Consider the following 20,414-nt stretch of genomic DNA (forward strand, 5'->3'; position numbering starts at 1 on the left):
TTTCATAGTTTACAAAGAGCTTCCCTGCTATTAAACTGAACAGTCTTCTGAACATTTACCCCCTTTTTTATAGGGAAAGATTGGAAAATGAATTGATTAACATTCATCCCGATATAGAAAAACATTTTTCCCCTCAAGAACTTTTACATTATATTGTCCTCAATGACCTCAGACTAATGTATGTGGAAGAGTCAAAATTGATTAATTTAATATTAACATTTCATGTGATCAGGAATTCTTCTGAAAGGATTATGACCACTCTGAATAGGATAAAAACATACTTGTGTAATGGCAATGTACAATGAAAGACTAGACTATTTCTATACGAAAAAAAAAAAAAAAAAAAAGCTTGTGAAGGAATTGACGAGTGATAAACTATTGAAGGACCGTGTGATTGACCATTTTGCAACCAAGAAAACTTGGCATTTGCAACTACTCTACAAGAAACTTAAAGGTAATATTTCCTGGCTGTCCATTCATTAACTAATAGCTTCACCGCTGCCGGCAACAACATAACATAATGGTCCTGGATTTACTTATGGCTGCAGAGGGTTTAGTGATATTGTACCAGTATGGCTACGATGTCCTCCAGCCTTATTCTGTTTTCTGCCACTTCTCTCATATTTGCTGAATGGCATTCTGCAGCACAACTGTGCCTGACTCAACATCACAACCATGATTTAGCAGTCTGTGCTAGATCCAAACACTTTATCCTGTAAGGTCTGGTCATTTGTCAGTGGACCTGGTGCAATCTGCAACAGCCCTTTTTAAAGAGAGAGGAGTACATATAGTACCTGTATGACACTGTTCAGACCAGAATTATGTTGATAGTTGTCATTGGTCTGTTCCATATCTATGGTCTTCATCTTTGATATATTGTTTTTGTCATCATCATCATCATCATCATCCTAAACCATCTCCAGTTTCCCGGGTGTGGTATATGAGCCTCCTCCATCTCATCCTGTCCTTGTACCATTCCTCCTCCACCAACGTGTCCCAATCATGACCTCATTGTTTTTGTATTGTTCCTTAATTTTATTCTACTTGTTTGTTGTTTACATGATATATCTATTTCCAAGCATCTTGCCTTTCATGTTGTAAGACAGCCTCAGATGATCTAACAATTAAACCTTTGTCCTCATCTTGATGAATGACAATGCTTTGCTTTGTTCCTATTTCTGATGGACCGAGCTCGATAGCTGCAGTCGCTTAAGTGCGGCCAGTATCCAGTATTCGGGAGATAGTAGGTTCGAATCCCACTGTCGGCAGCCCTGAAAATGGTTTTCCGTGGTTTCCCATTTTCACACCAGGCAAATGCTGGGGCTGTACCTTAATTAAGGCCACGGCCGCTTCCTTCCCACTCCTAGCCCTTTCCTGTCCCATCGTCGCCATAAGACCTATCTGTGTCGGTGCGACGTAAAGCAACTAGCAAAAAAAAAAAAAAATTTCTGATGGAGTCGTGTCCTGTATACTTGTGGAGTGGGTGGTTTACCCTATCCTGGCAGTTTGTTGGTGTGAATCTATAGAATTTAAACTGGTAATTTGTTTTTGAAGCTTGCTGGAAGACATGCTTGGGGATGATTTTACAACTTTTTCTGTGCTGCAGAAATGTACCTTCTTGTATGCTATTTACTTAAGTAATTTTAATTTTTGTGTTACATGTTGCTACATAGCACATAATTATAATCTATCTGAGTTAAAAATTTCTCCTTCAGGTTCACAGAACTGGTATCAGAACAACGGAATGCCACAAAGGAAAATGTTCAGCGGAAACAGGCAAGGACTGAAGGTGAGAGAGATGATTCTGATGCTGAGGCCAGCGCAAGCGAGTCAGACGAGGAGGATGACAGTGATGTCCCTTACAATCCCAAGAACTTGCCCCTTGGATGGGATGGAAAGGTGCAGAGAATAAATTATTTTATTATAGTTTGTAAAGTTATATTACAATATGAAACTAATGACAGCGTCTTGCGTAACAAAGACTAAACATCATTGGCAGCTGTTATTCATTTCTGAGTATGCAATTTCTCTTGCTGACATTCGATCTGCACTGAGTAGTGTTTGTGCTTGTACTTCCATTCACTGAACAAGCCAATTATAGTATGAAATATCCATCCAAACTTGCCCTCTATAAATGGAGGAGGATGGGCTGCATCTGATGTAGCATGCATTTCTGTTGTTTAGACTCTTCGTGCCTGCGACACTTTTGCTTAAACGGTTCAGCAGCAGCAGTAGGGGTGATTCGGTGCCAAAGCAAGCGATCATAGGCAAGTGTGTCCTAGGTTTGATATTTGTGACCTTCATGGTTTGTTTTAGCTGACCTTTATATTGCTTCAGAGGGGTACCGTGAGGTCTTGTACCCAAGGAAGTTCACTATACAGGAATTGGTGAGGAAGCCTGGTGTTGATCATGTAGCAGACATGCCCAATCCACCAAAGTCAAGGTTCAGTGATGGAGGCTTCTACACTATCTGTGCACGCTTTCTCAATAACTGCAAGTTTGGAGACATGGTTCTCCCATTTGATATTTTAGATGGAATGAAGCTGCTGTTGATGAAAACACTCAAGTTTCTTGAGGTCACGGTGGTACAGGATCCAGGATTCACACCCATAGAATAATGTTGAGATGATGACTGCTTTACACAACATGAATTAGGTATGGCCTGTTAGATCTTTATTCCTACCGACCAGGTTGGATGGTTGGATAGCTGACCCAAGTGCTAAGTGGGCAGCATGGAATGTATATCCACACCTCTTATGAGGTCCATCGTTTAGAGAAGGTGGTCCCACGGTATGAAAAGTGTTTTGCGTATTGTAAATTTACATCAGAGACAGAGGCATTAACCTCTGCAAAGTTAGTCCATGGTGTAGTTTGGGAAAGGTGTTTTTTGCATGGATGGTGAGGCCAAAACAGTCATGTCCTTACTTGAAGTTACTGATTGTCTGTTGCAGCTCTTCAGATTTAAGAGCAGATGATGCTATGTCATCATTTCAGTTATTCTGGTCCCATGAGTTAAATGATATGAATGAAGTCTCATCAAGGGGATGCCTTAACTCAGTGCCAGAGCTGCTGATACATGATGTATCACAAAGTATAACAGCCATGTACAGAGCAAAGAGCGTTGGGGCAAGTACACAGCTTTGCTTCTATTCATGTGTGATGGTGAAAGCATCAGTGGATGGAGGGATAATCGAAGATAAGGGTTTAAATTCCTACCATTGGGGAAAGAGTGAAGGTTCACTGAAATTTGGATCTAGAGGATTGGAACCACATATTTACAAAAAATATTATTTTATTAAATTTAAAACTTGTAAAAAAATGGAAAAAGTAATGAATATAATAAATACTTGACTTTGAAAAAGCAGTGAAACTGCAGGTAAACTTTACAAAAGGCCATGAATGGCAATTAAGAAACAGTTGAATAGAAGGTCTAAGTCCTGAAATTGAAAAGCAGTTAACCGAGCTTGATAGCTGCAGTCGTTTAAGTGCGGCCAATATCCAGTAATCGGAAGATTAGCCATCGCTGAGTAGAAGTGTGCTGCTCACTCGTGTGGGCTAAGTCAGCCCTAGTTGTCTTTCTTGCTGAGTCCTGACATTGACTTAGTCAACCCTGTAGCTGGTTGTGGAGTGGCTTCGAGTTGCAGCATTTCGACGAGGGCTGGATCAACTCGAGTTGTCCTGCTCAGGAGGTCAGGTGCAGTGCATATATGGAGAGTAATGCGTGGTGAATAATGCAGTAAAACATAACACTGAAAGAAACTAATTTTAAATTACAGACCAATAATAAAGAATTAAGGGGAAAAATCTTGTGTAAGCCTTAAAAGAACAGAAACTCAATAATAAATAATAGAAAAAGTAAATAACACTGCAAAAGAAGAAATAATGACCGCGGAAGGTTACATTACATCATTCACAGCCAATAACAAGGCAAGTTGCCGGTGACGTCACAATGACGTGGACAGAAAGACCTCGAATAGAGGGTAGATATATTGAACCAGCAACTTGTGCTGCAGTATAAAGTGAATAACTAAAGGAGCAGGGTCGCAGAGGGTGACTCTAAAGAGATGATTAAAGCATAAGATAAAAAGAAAGATATGAAACTAAACTTGAATTTAAATATGTGATTTAATGTAATTAGAGCAATCATCATAATCACTGCTACTGGTGTTTATTTTAAATATGTACAGTAACTGACGGACCGTGCTACTGGGGCTATTGTTTGTTTTAAATATGTGCATTAACTGATAGAAACATGGTTAAGTCACGACAGGCCCAGCAAGCTGGTGATGGATTTAAAGTTGCTTTTAAGAAAAGGAACATTAAGCCGGATGGATATATCAGAAGACTAGCCAACAGACTACGATTTGGAACATTGAACATTACAACTTTAACAAACAAAGTGGAGGAAATTGTGGATGTGAAGGAGGAAAGGAAAATAGATATACTAGGTTTGTCAGAGACAAGCTGGAGAAGAGAAAGTAATAAAGAACTGAGGAATGATTTCTGGCTGTACTGGAGTGGAAAGGAAGAAGGAAGGGATAATAGAGTGGGAGTAGTAGTGAGAAAGGGACGAAAGGGGTAAGTGACCGAATTATGAAAATAAAAATATTTATGAAAGGAAAGAGCTTGGAAGTACTTCAAGTGTATGCCCCTCAGGTAGGCTGCGCTCTGCAAGAGAAGGAAGATTTTGAGGATCAGTTGCAGAAACAGCTAAATGGCCAATGCATTATAGTCATGGCAGATTTAAATGCCCACTTAGGTGCGGACAGGATGGGCTACGAGAATGTGCCAGAACCAGAAGGTTGGGGAAAGAGGAATGATGAAGGCAAGAAATTGCTGGAGTTTTGCAGAGGAATGGTTTAAGAAGAAGGAGAACCACAAGGTAACATGGTATAGCAGGGATTGGTCACTGAAATCAGTTGTGGACTATATGTTCTTCGACTGTGAAAGGAAAAGGAACATCACAGATCTGAAGGTAATACCATCAGTGGCCTTAGAAAGTGACCACCGGCTGTTGGTAATGAATCTCCGAGTACTGGAAGAAAGAAAAAATAGAGAAGACCAGAAAAGGAAAATGAAAGAGAAGGAAACCAAGGAAGAGTATCAAAGACAAATAAGGTTATCAAGAGATGAACCAAGGACAGGAGAGGAGGAATGAAAAAGATTTAAAAGTACTTTGGTAAAAGCTGCTGAAACATGTGGAAGGATTTGCAGAAGGAGGAAATTGAAGGAGACACCTTGGTGGAATGACAGAGTGAAAGAAGCAGTAGGGAAGAAAAATAAGACCTTTCATGCATGGTTCCAACAAAGAACACCAGAGGCAAGAGAAGACTATACAAACAAAAGGTTGGAAGCTAAAAAAGTGATTACAGAGGAGAGGAGGAAGTGGATGGAGAAGTGGACACAGATGATGGAGGAAGATAGCAAAGGCAATCAGAATATATTGTATGGAATGGTGAGAAATAAAAGAAAGAGTAGGCAGAGTGAATTGGACAGAATAGAGGATAAAAATGGTAACCTAGTGGAGAAAAAGGAGGAAATTAAACTAATTTGGAAGGAATACTTTGAGGACCTCCTGAATGTGGTTGGATTAAGTGAGGAAGATTATACCGAGGAAACTGATGACAGGTGTGAGGAGAAAATAGAGGAGTTAACTTGGGCAGAAGTGGAAGAAGCTGTGAAAAGGATGAAACTGGGAAAAGCACCAGGAGTTGATGAGTTAAGTGTGGAGAAGATAAGAGCTGCAGGGGAAATAGGTACACAGTGACTATACAGGATAATGCGGTTAGGGTGGTATGAGAAAAAAAGGACCAGAAGATTGGAAGAACGGTGTAATAGTACCCATCTTTTAGAAAGGACACAGAAGAAAATGTCAGAACTACCGTGTTATAACCCTGATGTGTCACTGTGACAAGATATATGAAAAAGTACTGGAAAAGCGAATAAGAATGTCAGTATGGCCTTAGACAAGGAAGGTCATCTATTGACCTCATATTCACAGAGAGGCAGCTACAAGAACGGTACTATGAGTATGGGGAAGATCTAGTGATGGCCTTCATGGACGTAGAGAAGGCATATGACAGTGTCCGTAGAAACAAGATCGGGAAAGCTATGAGAATAAAAGCAGTAAATGAACAGATAGTGACAAGGGTGAAAAATATGTACGATGGAAGCAAAAGCTGTGTTGAAGTCGGAACCGAAAGAACTGGATGGTTTAAGTTCACAAATGGTATAAAGCGAGGAAGTGCCCTCTCACTTCTGCTGTTTATAGTGGTGATGGATGATATAATACAGAAGGTAGCGCAGACCAGGAGAGAGAAGAATGAAAGCGGTGCTGTTCGCAGATGATCTTATTAATATGGGGAAACCATGAGAGCGAAGTGCAGGAACAGCTCAACGTATGGGAGGACGTTGAGTCATCTTATGGAGTGAAATTCTTAGCTGGTAATGACACGAAACAAGAACCAAGTGTATAATGGAATGACATTAGGAGGAGAGCAGCTGAAAAGGGCTGAAAGCTTTAAATACCTGGGAAGTGTATTTGAAGAAAGGGGAGGAAACAGGATGGAAATCAATGAAAGAGGAAGGAGTGTGAATGGATTCTTTAACAGTGTGGGAGGATTGATATGGAACAGGGATGTGTCACAGAGATGTTACAGTATTATCCTTCTTTTACACTTTTCAAGGGACCATGGAATACCGGTGGAAAAGGGGGAAAAGTTTTCTACCTATTCAATACATAGTTGTATTTACAATGTTATTTACATTGCATGGAACAAGTTTCAACCCTACTCAGGGTCATCATCAGCCATATTTAAACATAGGTACACAATATATGACGAAACATGTTTTAGCTTTATGGTTGGCATCGTAGGCAGTAGGTAATGATTGCACATTCTTGAAGCAACAAGGCTTTTTATATTTCCCTATCACATACGGGTAGAGCTTCTGAGAGCCATCAGCATTGGCTCTCAACATCACTGTGAGCCTCATCTTGCTGTGTTTCCCACCATGGCATTTATCTCCTTTGAATGCCAAAGTCTTGCTGGGCAGCACACTGAAAAACAGTCCAGTTTCATCTAGGTTAAAAATATTCCTGGGTTCGTAATCCTTGGTCAGCTCCTGCAATCTTCTATCGATCCATTCTTCCACAGTTTCATCACTAACTGCATTAGATTCCCCACAAACAGTTTTATAGGTTAGGTTATACCTTTTCCTAAATTAGTCGATCCAGCCATTGGACGCACTGAAATTTTCAATGCCAAGAATGTTTGCCACTTTAAGCGCCTTTTCCATTAAGAGCACACCATCAATTGGAATGCCTGCGGCTTTTAAAGTTTCAAACCAACTTTTTACAATTTTTTCCATTTTCGTGTATTTGCAGTATGACACATACTTCCTTTCCTTGGAGTTTGGTCCGCATTCTGAAGCATTTGATGTCATGCTTCCTCTGTTTTTCACAGTTCTATTCAGCGTGGATACAGGAAGCTGCAATTCGCGTGCCAATGAAACACATGTTCCACGGTACGAATCAGCCTTTTCTAATATTCTAACTTTCTCATCCATAGTGATTCTTTTCTTTCCTTCCTTTTTTCATTATTAGCAGGAAAACAATAAAGCAATAACAAAGAAGGATTAACAAATACACACGACGGGAAAGGAAGATCGCGGCAATTCACTCTGACCGCTCGACTCACATAACAAGAACAAAAAATGTAACAAAGAACAAAAATACAGTAAATGTGACGAATCTTTGACAATAACTTTAACAACTCCAACAACAAACGCAAGTGTAAAGCAATAACCATGAAATAACAAACTCAGGCAAGACAAACACTGAATCACTTGATAACGTCCCCTCCTTGTGGCTTATACTGTACTTAGCAATAAAGCAAACACCAGATATCTCCTTCTTCCTCTTATTCTTCTTCTCCATTGCGGTTTTGTTAATTCAGCTCATTGTCGGATTTCTTCTTCTCTTTGAAAGATTAGTGGGCACTATATCGTTGTCAGATTTGAAAATAAGGTTTAGGACGTTGTGGAAAACACCTGATATCAAAGAATGCGCTGTGTTGGTTAAGCGGAAGTTCAATACTGAGAGTTCTAAGAGTTATTATAGACCATGGTTGTTTGATTTGGTCATCATTCCATGGTTACTCAAAACATTTTAGGTTAGTTGCGACGCCATTTTACCTCGAATTTTTTCCTCTCGAACGGCCTGTCGTGACGTAAATGGCAGGAAGCATAAAATGTCGCAAACGTAAATTTGAGGATTTTAATACATTGTGAGCATAGGAAATCTTAGGGTACCAACAAAAAATGTTGTAAAAGACGGGAAAACGTAAAAGTCGGGAACGTAAATGTGGGGCAATACTGTATCTAAAAGACTTATTTTGTGCCAATTCTGACTTATGAATCAGAAACGTGGGTGATGGTGAGGGATAAAAGTAGAATACAAATGAAGTTCGAGAGGCGTCGAGTAGGTTTAACAAGAATGGACAGAGTAGGAAATGAAGTTCGAGAGGCGTCGAGTAGGTTTAACAAGAATGGACAGAGTAGGAAATGAGAGAGTTCGGGAGATGGTAGATGAGGTACTCCTACAGGAAAAGTACGAAAAATCAAGGTTGCAGTGGTATGGACATGTTAACAGAATGGGAGAAGAAAGGATACCAAGATGGATGTTAGAAATGGTGTTGAAGAGGAGACCTAGAGGAAGACCGAGAGACAAATGGCTGAAAAGTGGAGAAGAGCATCGAGGCAAGAGGAGGGAACTGGACTAGAGTGAGAGAAGAGAACTGGTGGTTGGACAGAAAACGATGTAGAGGCTTATGTTTCAAGCAGACCCAGCCTTTGGTTGGAAACTGCTCCATATGATGATGATCATAATCATGATTTAAATGAATAACTACAATATATTTGTGGAAACACGAACAATCTGAGATGTTTTTATGATGGAAAACCTGACCAGAGATATTATCATGGAGTGATATGAAATCAGGCCAACAAAGTGTTCATAGCAGTTGAAGTGACTGAACACTGCCCACATAGCAATTCTCAGGACAGATTAAAAGGCCTTTTCCAGATCATACAAACTAAATAGAAGGGTCGGGGGGGGGGGGGTAGCTGTGCTCTGCATTTTTCTTGGAGTTGCTGTGCGCAGGCGTACCTCTCGGGATGTTGATTATTGTTTTAAGAGGTAGTACAACTAGGCAACCATTCTCTACTGACATTAATCAGAGGGGAAAGAAATGGAAGGGGTCCGACACTTCGAAAAATTTAAGGTATCAGCCAAGGAAAAACAAGGGCCACAAAAGGTGTGAAAATGAAAGACTTCCTAGGCCTAGTACCATCGGAGTCAGAAAAGAACAAGAGTTGACCAAGAGAGATTGAATAGGATAGATGGAAGTAAGCGGAAGCACTGCCAGACTCAGCTAGGGAAACCGTTGTCGCCAGTGCACCCTCCCAAGTGCCGTGTGGTTAGGGGCACGCAGCTGTGAGCTCGCATCCGGGAGATAGTGGGTTCGAATCCCACTGTCGGCAGCCCTGAAGATGGTTTTCCGTGGTTTCCCATTTTCACACCAGGCAAATGCTGGGGCCATATCTTAATTAAGGCCACGGCCGCTTCCTTCCCATTCCTAGGCCTTCCCTGTCCCATCGTCGCCATAAGACCTATCTGTGTTGGTGCGACGTAAAAAAAAAAGTATTACCCTCCCAAGTAGAAGGTCCCTGGTGCCCCTTTTAGTGGCCTCTACGACAGGCAGGGGATACCATGGGTGTTATTCTACTGCCCCCACCCACAGGCGGATGGCCAAGTAGCATCCTTACAAAACATTTGCCAGCTATGGACGTACAAGATATACAATACCGTGATAAATGGCACGAATGCTATGAACATAAGTGTGAAGAGCCTTGTCTTTTGGAGTAAGTTCCACATTCAGTCAACTCCATTGGAATGTTGTCTGGTCCAGAGGGGTTTCAGTTTGTTGAGAGCCTCACGTAATTCATGTTATGACTCTAGCATTGCCATCTATGGTTATGGGGACTGTTGTGGCACATCACATATGAAGTCTTTGGCTGCAGTCAAGTTGTGAATTAAATGTGTAGAAATATTGTTTCTGGCACTCTAAGATGTTCTTAGTGGTAGCATTGTCAGCTGCTTTCAGAGTTCCTATTGGAGAACTATTGGCCCATATAGCTTTTTAATCCCTGCATAGAAGTTTTGTTGGTTTCTAGCATCAGACAACCTTTGAAGTTCTTTAGCTTTCTGTTGCCACCACTTTTTCATTATTTCTCTTATTCTAGTCCAGTATTTTGCTTTTGAGAACTTAGGAATGAGCTTTCTTCAAGGTGAAGGATTGATTTTGCTGATGGGATATAAGAGCTTCCCATTTGACATCGTTGAGGCTTAGAATTTCAGTACTATTGTCCTAAATCAGTCTTAAACCTCCTTTTATTCAAAACTAATAGTTTCCTTTGCTGGCTTGAGGAGAACGTACATAACAAATTCCAGCTTGTATATACAAGTTGGAATTTGTTATATATAATAACTCCACCACGGATCAGATGAAATTGATTACTTGTAATTGAGGAGAACATTTCAAACTGTTGACAATTCTTGCTCCAGGTCATTTGTGATGGTTTGATTAGATATGTCACCTGGAGATCGCATTCTGGAATTGTGCAGCTATGGATTGATCTGAAAGTTTACAGATGTCAAACTTCATGCTGGGCAGACTTGAGCAGTGCAGAGGCAATTTGTGGTGGAAAGAGATTCCGAGTTGACAAATCAGAAGTTTGTGATCTGTCCAGCAGTCAACAAATATTTTGTGCAGTCTTAGTGATCAGAACGTCTTTCTTATTGCATTAATGGACGGTGACATAGTCAAGGATATGCCAGGGCTTAGAGCAGCAGTACATCCATAGGGTCTTAAAATGGTTATTTAAATCTAAGAATTTCATTTTTGTCCGTATTGAACTGAGAATGGAAGATAGGAAACTTAAAAGGGTCCACCTTTTCAATACAATAATGTTATAGTTTATTTACAACATATATTTACACTTGGAACTAGTTTCGACGCTGTTTGGCGTCATCTTCAGCCAAAATGTGGGAAATAGGCTAGCATGTAGACATTTATATTACACAAGGTGTTACATCAGTGTGGAATTTATTCACACTGATGTAACACAGCGTCGAAACTAGTTCCAAGTGTAAATATATGTTAAAATGTTTAGGTAGCAGAGATTGACTATAGGTGACGAAATGTTCATGTTCAGCTCATTGGCTGAGAAGCAGTAACCCACTGGTGTTATATTTAGAAGACCTTGTTTGCCTGTCACATTTTCCCATAGCTGGTTGTTACTCCCAACTCTGTCACTGAAATAGCAAAACAGTAACAATAATTTGTCCTCAGGTAATACTTTGCTAATGCTGTTTTTTTTTTTTTGTTTGTTATTTGCTTTACATTACACCGACACAGAGATGTTGGCGATGATGGGACAGGAAAGGCCTGGGAGTGGTAATTAAGGTACAGCCACAGCATTTGCCTGGTGTAAAAATGGAAAACCATAGAAAACCATCTTCAGGGCTGCCGACAGTGGGGTTCGAACCCACTATCTCCCGGATGCAAGTTCACAGCTGTGCAACCCTAACCGCATGGCTAACTTGCCCGGTCTTTGCTAATGAGTGTGCTCGGCTGGTGTAACATCTCCATCAGCATCTACAGCATATAAGGAAATGAGAGTGATGAATGTATCCCCAGAGAGTGATTGCTGTGGAAGTGAGGTGGGCGATTTTTACCAGTTTTGTTTTTATGGCAAACCAACTCCTTGCAGACGACTTCACCTTCCCTTCCCTTCCCTTCCCTTCCCTTCCCTTCCCTTCCCTTCCCTTCCCTTCCCTTCCCTTCCCTTCCCTTCCCTTCCCTTCCCTTCCCTTCCCTTCCCTTCCCTTCCCTTCACCAGAAACAATCTGGTTTCACTCAGAGTGGTAAATTCATTGTCCAGTTTAGCAAGCTCATGACTGACAAGTGCTGTTTGTGTTTCAGGTCTGTCATTATTACTTCTAATATTCCATGTCCCAATTCTAATTGCTTGATGATTCGTTTTCTGACCACAAATGGGTGCAGGCAAAAATCCTCCTGTGGGTGGCCATGGTATCCCCTGCTTGTCATAAGAGGCAACTAAAAGGGGGACCAGGGGCTTTCAGCTTGGGAGGGTGCGTTGGCGACCACGGATCCCCTAGCTGAGTCCGACATTGCTTACACTTACTTGTGTCAGGCTCCTCACTTTGTCTTATTCTCTTCTGGCCCTGATGGTATTAGGTTTGTGAAGTCTAGGGAGTATTTTCTTTCCACGCTCTTCGTGGATCTTGTCTTTCTTAGTCTGATATTTTTATTTTTTGAAGTGTCGGACCCTTTTAAGTTTTTCGCTCTGATTAGTGTTAATAGAGGATGGTTCCCTAGCTGTACTCTTTTGGAAAACACTAACCACCACCACCACTACTCTATAATGTACTAAAAACCTCCCTGGTTCAGATTTTGATCAGTTACATTTATTTACTGGAGAAGGTCTTGATGTAAACTAATGTGTCTGTTCACTATCTGCAGTCTCTCCCTCAGGTAACCAGTAGCGTTAAGGCATGTACAAGAACTAGAGAGGGGCTGACATTGCCCAGAGAAATAATTGAGTTTATACAGTTTTTATGAATTTCAAATAGTAAGAGGATTCTTGCAAATGATATAAACAATGTACTATGAATATATTACTACAGGTCCCTTAAAGGAAGAGTCATATACCAGCAGTTAAATAGTACACTTAAAATACTTAAAATACTTAATACTTAAAGGCAGATCCTACTGAAATGTATAATATTTCCTCTCATGAAATTTTAGCAATTGATTACCATTACTTTATTAATAAACTTGACCATTTTCAGTTCGTATTAGATCTATATTGACTATTAATATTCATCAGTTTGTGACAGGCGTATCATTATTAGCCCTGTATCTCATAGGTTGATGAATACCATTACTCTAATTGAGAAAGCTTCAACATTTTACCCAAATAGGAAAAATAGTTCCAAAATTACAGAATTTTCTGTTTTAAAATGTTCCAGGAGCAACAATTTTTGGTTTATTATTTTGAAACTTAGTTATGCAGATTAGAGAATTTGAAGGAAAATTGTTGTATTATTTCTGGATTCAGCACATTCCTTGTATTATTAGCAACATGTTTATTGATGTATGGTATTGCTCAAAAGTTACCATCTGTTATTAAAATGGATATGTACTACTTACTGTGAAAGCTGTACGAGTGCATGTGTGTCCCATTTGCAGGTAATCAGACTTTGAATTCTTGATATATACAGTATGTACGTTCAGGTAATTTATTCTGAAAGACATTAACATAAATTTCTGACTCAGAATTAAGTTAACTGAAGTTAGTTCCTTATCTCATAATCTCTCATTGTCTAAATGAGCACATTCACTTTTGTTTTTCTGCCCTTCAACTTTCCCCAAGGATCTTGACTAGATTATAGTTTACTCATATTGTGACGACTTTCAAACTAAAGATGCGATTTAAACATCTCTGCAGGACCTTCAAAATGTCCACAAATGAAAAAAGAAAGATATAACCATGTTCCCCAGTTTGGAGTATCTACCAGCACCAAAATCTCATTTTCAGTTTTCAGGCTGTTTATAGCACAATATTTCAGTAAGGTTGCCCCTTAATAATTTTTTATTGTAATATGTATTTAATTTTTGCCATGACTTGGTAAAGAATTGTTTGCTAAATCACAGAATGTTTGTTTATTTCCAGCCTATCCCATACTGGTTGTATAAATTGCATGGGCTCAACATCAGCTACAATTGTGAGATTTGTGGCAACTTCACGTACAAAGGACCAAAGGCGTTTCAACGACATTTTGCTGTACGTATATGTATAGTCAAGTAAGATAAATGTTCAGCTCAGTTGTTTTGAATTTGAGAGAGTTTGGAATTGCATGCTCTTCATCAGTCCTGGCTGTCTTAAAAAGCCAGTGACTATTTGTCAATCCTGCAATGATATGTAATAACATACTCAAAGGAAGAGTTATTTCACTATGCTTCATCCTTTATGATCAAGAAGTTATGCACAAAAATTACTCTCAAGTTTTATCTACTTTTAGCCTATGAAGCAAGTCCTTTTAGACATTTCTCCCTTTTTGACTCCAGGGTGAATATGCCATGTTTGCAGACAAGTGCGCTATGCAGTACTACTGTGGAACGGAGTTCTATGATTGAGGCATATTCAACTTATCATGATGGGAGAAACGTGTCGAGACACTTAATAATATTTTGTAAAATAGGTTAAATCTGTAGAGTTTTGTGGCACAGTTTTTTCTACTTTTCACTCTCGTTAAATATTTAGTTTAAAAGAAGTGTCATATGTTACTTTTTGATCTGCCCTCGTAATAACAGCAGTGTAATAGATTGTCATTCCTGTCATGTGTTTTCGGTTCAACTTGCCCTTGTCTCCTTAGTCTTATCATTCGAATGTCAGAAATATTGATATTGTACCATTGTATTTCTGGTTCTAGTACCCTCTGCTTTACCTTCCTAACTTACGGAATACTGGAGACAGGGTCATTTCTTTGTTATGTTCTGCTCTCCAAAATTTCTCCTAATTTTTTCCATTTTTTTTGAAATACTCTTAGTGTAGAACCCACTTAATTGCTATGATCTGACACCATGGTTAGTTCAAAGTCCCATTGGTGGAAAAAAAAATTCACTTTCAGAATGTTAGCTGACAGTGTAGGAGAGGTAGTGGTACAATTCTCAATCACTAGTGTGTGTGTCAAAAAAAGAAGAGTTAAATTTTAAACTTCCATACTGTGCTCATATAGAGTGGGGCCATATGGCACTGTTGATGGTAATTTGATAGGAGGAGGTTACATCAGGTTTTTTTCCCCTCTCACTATCTTATTTTCATCGCACATATTACACAACACATAATGGTGTGTCCACCACACCAAGATGTTTTCGTTAACTTTGTTAATAAACATGGTTAACCAACAATGTTCATAAACATTTTTGACTATTAATAAACAAAATCGCATATTCGTAAACTTTTCCTGCATGTTGCTAACTTTAACTTTTGTGAATGAAACTTTTCATTAACTTTTTGTGTTCTTGTTAACATTTCGGTTCACACATGTGCAAGAACGCAATTAGAGCACGTAAATTTGTAGAGCGAAATAAGATGCTTTCTTCTAAAAACTGATTATCAATTTGCAAGCAAAAGTTCTAATATTTTAGAGTATTTTTAATTCTGTATGATATTCTTTTAGCTATGTTCTAATGTAGTTTCATTTCCAGCTTTGTTTATCGCTGAATAACGTAATCTTCCATAATCACTTGTATACCCTATGATCAAAATAATACTATCGTAACTACGTTAAATGAAGATTTTCTTTATTTCATAACTTTACCATTTCCTTGAGATTGTTGTAAAGCTTTAAATACCTCAGGCACAGTAACTGAAATTGCTTGTTTCGATACTTTAGACAAATATATAAGTGAAATGTACGAGTCACCAGTTGCTAGGAATCTAAGTTATACACAGCCTGTCATTAGTGGAGCCGGCTTTGCGATATTCTGTATAATTTCTCGCAATTTCAGGGCCAGTTACTGTCAACAAGAACTGCAAGTCATGGGAGGGGCATTCTCAAGAACATTTTCAATGCCTGCTGCATCATGAATTAAAAGTCCTGACAAGTGTTCTCTCCAAACTGAATTCCAAACACCTTTCCAATATTTTTCCTTGCCACACACTGCATCTATTTTCTTTTATCTGACCTTACGCATTATAACCTCACAATCAGCTTACTTGGTGTGGTCGTAATGTTGAAGAAGTTTGTTAACAAAAGTTTATTAACTTTGGTGTGCACTAGCCATAACACGCCATCATCTCACTAGATACAGAAACACACACTCGCTCAATGGTCTTCATCTCTGAGGGAAGGCGTAACTAACTGCTTAAACAATGAGTTCGGTGATGGTAATAGAATCTTGAATTACCACAAGAAACAATTTAGTTTGCAACTGCCGCGACTGAAGAAAATGGTTAGTGCACTTCACCGAGCAAGTTGGCTGTGTGGTTAGGGGTGCACAGCTGTGAGTTTTCATTCAGGAGATAGTGGGTTCGAACTCAACTGTCAGCAACCCTGAAGATGGTTTTTCGTAGTTTCCCATTTTCGCACCAGACAAACGCTGAGGATGTACTTTAATTAAAGCTATGGTTGTTTCCTTTCCACTCCTAGCCCTTTCCTATTCCATCATCGCTATAAAACCTATCTATGTCGGTGCACTGTAAAGCTGCTTGTAATTGCTTCATAGCAATGTGAACAGACCCATCACTATTGTCAAATTATGTACAAGATTTTTAATTTTCTCTCGAAAGATTTCAGTTTAAGAGAATGGTTATAAGTTTGTTATGGTGTTACAGGAGTGGCGGCACGCCCATGGTATGAGGTGTTTGGGCATCCCAAACACAGCCCACTTTGCAAACGTCACGCAGATTGAAGATGCGTTAGCACGTAAGTATTCAGTGTTTGTAATACAAGATTTTATCAATTACTGTATTTATTGTGTTGGAATGTTTAAAATGTGAGAGCCTTTAGTACCTAGACATTTCCTTCTGATAGTCTTATTGCTACCACATGCAGTGCGGCTGATCAGTAATCAACTATACGGCAAAAAACTATCCTACTAGTTGCTGTTGAACTGTTGCAAGAGATCTTCAAATAGTTTTACAATACCGAGCTCACTTTATAGTATCTGTTTATCCAAACATCTCATGATAGAGATCCTAATAATGAGGAATAATGCACACAGTACAATTCGAATACCGATGAATGACCTCTGGTAACTTGTCAGAATTCTAAAATTAATTAAGGAGGATCAATTTTGGACATCCTGTTACAAGCTATTCAACCTATTGTTGAACTATTCATTAAGGTTGTCTGACATCAACATTCGTTCCCATTTCTAAGGAATCCACTGAAATTTGTAGATAGGTAATGAAAAAGAACATGAAAATAGTAGAAGGAACACATTTTAAAACTGATCGGCAAAACCGTTCTCATCCCTTGAAGAGTCATGAACCATGTGTTGAAAAATATTTAAGAGGGAGGGATCTGGACGAAGGTTCCCATTTATGATGGGATTTACTCCAGAATTTCCTGTAAAACCATATTTGGATGTTTTATCACCTGTTTTACTCCATTTCCAGCCATATTCCTTTGTCTTCTTTGTCTTTTTGGAGGCAGGCTGGACTTCATCACCACTGTCGCATTCAAATGTGTCCTCACTCTCACCCGAACATTTTGTCATGCTGCTGTTGCTTTTGCCACGAGTAAATAAAAATCGCATAACTTTCTGAAACTATATCACTGCCCTATTAATCGCGCTATATTGTAATATTCATTCGATTTCATTCCTCATAATACAAGGTTTGCTAGGGTCGGCTGTTTTTGCTGACTGCCAAGCGGAGAATCGCCTTACCCTGAGAATGAATAATTTCCTGTTTCATTACGCAAAGTATGATGTTCATTCCAACACCAAGAAAGAGAGCAGATTCTCAGCTTTCAGACAGTATACTGCATGCATACCTGCCAACCCTTCCGATTTACCCGGAAACTTTCCGGTTTTTAACTCGTCTTCCGGTTTTCCGATTTATTTTTACTTCTTCCAATTTTTTACTAATATAACCTCTAGTACTGCCAATACCCTTACCTTAGAATAAAGGATAAATTCTTATGTGCTTGTGTAATTTACGAAACCTAATTTTCAAGCGTATTTGATGCTTTATTTCGTGAGTGTTTCGTCCGTCGCCTTCATGTATCGTGTTTCCCGCTCTCCACAGCAGCGTGTGCGCTTTATACAGCTGGGGATTCGGGGCGGCAATCGTCCTGCAAGCGAGAGGCTAGCACGCGCTAACGACTCAGTTAATCGGAACGAAAGAATGAGTTTGTTATTGTGTTGTTCGCGCGCTGTTAACATCATTTCTGTGCGTAGTTTCGTCGGAGTTGTAGGCCACGTGTTTTTCCTTGCATTTCTATGCTTTCTCCCCTGTGTCAAAGTCGTATGTTAATATATATATAGGACATATTGAATTGTTTTGTATGTGGTAGTTTCGCGTATTTAAGTGCATAATTTTAATGTATTGAATGTTTTTAAGGGGGTTGTGTCGGTGACAGTTTCTGGTATTTTCTTTTCTCGTTATGGCCAAAAAATATGACAAACGTTATCTCCAAGTGTTCAGAGATGCCTATAAATTTCCGTTCATTTTACCAGCTATTAAAGGAAACTACCGTATTTTCTCGCGTACCATAATCGACGCCCTTGCATAATTTACACATCCCAATATTTTTGGATCCAAAGTGGAATTTGATGCACCCACAACTTCGAACATCCATCACTCAGCTCCGGATGCGTTTCGAAATAAAGATGCCAACTACTCAGGTAGCAGGCTTCCTATTGCGAAAGCGGGCATTCCAAATAGCCAAATAGCCGGCGGGAAATCCCACTGCACTAGTTTTACAAGTGTTTCGCGTATGGGACATTCTGTGATCTCAGAATTGTTTGTCAGTCCACAGTCCTCGATTAATACTGCATCATACGAACTTACGGTGATCAGTTACACCAAAACATACGGGAATAGAGCAGCGGGCAGCAAGTTTTCAGTGTCCAAATGAAACATGCGCTACCGCTGTAACAGAAGTGCACTTCAAGCGGCCAACAAGTCTCGCAAAGCATTTCGCGGACCAAAAGCGACAAGTTTCCGCAAGTAGAGGATTATCTGCTTAACTATATGGTTTTGTTACGCAATGTTGGATAAGCTGTTTCTCACAAAATGCTGCATTTTAAAGAATGAGAAATAGCCGCGGCACGTGGAATCATTGTCGCGTATTTGAAGGTTAGCCGAGGCTGAATTAATTTTATGAAGGGAAATGGACTTTCTCTTCGACGAAGAACAGCACTATGCCAAAAAGTGACAAATGATTTTTAACCATTTTCATTGTTTTGTGATTGAGAAATATACAATATTATATAGTAGGAAGGATCCACCTTTCAATACTCTGTTGTTAAGTTGAATGCAGCATAACAGGATTGTACTAGACCTGCTTATGAACTTCAGCTAGAATTGTTTCGGCACGAAATAGTGGTGTTCTTTTTACTCTTTTGACTGTGATCATTGTGTTATGAACATCAACTAGAATTGCTTCGACATGAAATATTGTTAATTTTTTGTTTGCAATCATTGTGTTAGTTGTTTTTGGATCTTAATATCTTAATTTTTGCACTGCTTTGCTAATTGGCTGAAGATGACACTTCAAATGTGTTGAAACCGGTCCCAAATGAACAGGTTGTAACTTCTATTTGGTTCAACTTAACAACAGAGTATTGAAAGGTGGATCCTTCCTACTATATAATATTGTATATTTCTCTATTCAATACGGAACAGTCATGAAATTTTTAACTTTTGTGATTGAGAAGCGTAAAGTGAAGGAATATTTGATCTCCCTTATAGGAACCGCAGGTCAGATGCCAATCAGTTTCCATATACCACAAAGTCCAACAATCAATAAGAAAGGAAGATACAGTGTAATCGCACGCGCTACCGGAAGCAAAAAAAACCTGATGTACTGCAATGCTTGCTGTAACAGCTGATGGCAGAAAGCTTGCACCTTACATTGTTCTAAAATGAAAAACAATGCCTAAAGCAAAATTTCCGTGAGTGATCCACATTCGTATTCAAGAAAAAGGGTGGATGGACACGTCACTCGTACAAGATTGGATACGAACGGTTTGGGGTAATGTAACAGGCTCCCTCCTTCGATGCCCAGCCCTTCTCGTGTTGGACAGTTTTCTCTTTTTTTTTTTTTTTTCTTTTCTTTTTTTTTTGCTGGTATGTCATTCAGGTTGTATTGTCATCTCGTAATGGGAAGAATATTTTCCAGTGTCGGTACTTCAAACCCACGTGTCTAACTTATCTGATGTACTCTATTTGACTTTTCAGAAAAAAAAACCCACGCCGGAATCAAACGCCAAGTGACGATAACTGCAAATGAGTTGAACCAATCGTGTTTGTATTATATTTGATGTATCTTTTAAATGTAAATAAATTGTAAATAATTTGTAAATATCAGAATTCCTTGAATCGCATCCGAAGTTTTCGCCTGTATTTTTCATCAAGAAAGTGCGTTAATTACGCGAGGAAATACGGTATTATGCATTTTGTCGCGTGTGTCGGTGTGACAAATAATATTCGTATGTAAGTGTCATAAATGAGAGTGATTAGGTACATTTTCTTCTAACCATTTTTATGTTTTTTTAGTTTAAGATTTTAAATTTAATGGTCAATTCGCATTG

The 20,414-nt window shown here is 39.2% G+C and overlaps 1 protein-coding gene across 1 annotated transcript in view; it reads left to right on the forward strand.

The window, feature by feature from the left end:
* Positions 1-20,414, forward strand: part of noi (splicing factor 3a subunit 3 noi) — a 102,141-nt gene that overhangs the window by 75,495 nt on the left and 6,232 nt on the right. Inside the window, exons 9-11 of the mRNA XM_067152845.2 lie at positions 1,716-1,899; positions 13,819-13,929; positions 16,486-16,576. Coding sequence (XP_067008946.1) covers positions 1,716-1,899; positions 13,819-13,929; positions 16,486-16,576 — 386 coding nt within the window. The remainder of the gene's footprint in view (positions 1-1,715; positions 1,900-13,818; positions 13,930-16,485; positions 16,577-20,414) is intronic.

This window comes from Anabrus simplex, chromosome 8 (genome assembly GCF_040414725.1).
Source record: "Anabrus simplex isolate iqAnaSimp1 chromosome 8, ASM4041472v1, whole genome shotgun sequence".
Classification (NCBI taxonomy): domain Eukaryota; kingdom Metazoa; phylum Arthropoda; class Insecta; order Orthoptera; family Tettigoniidae; genus Anabrus; species Anabrus simplex.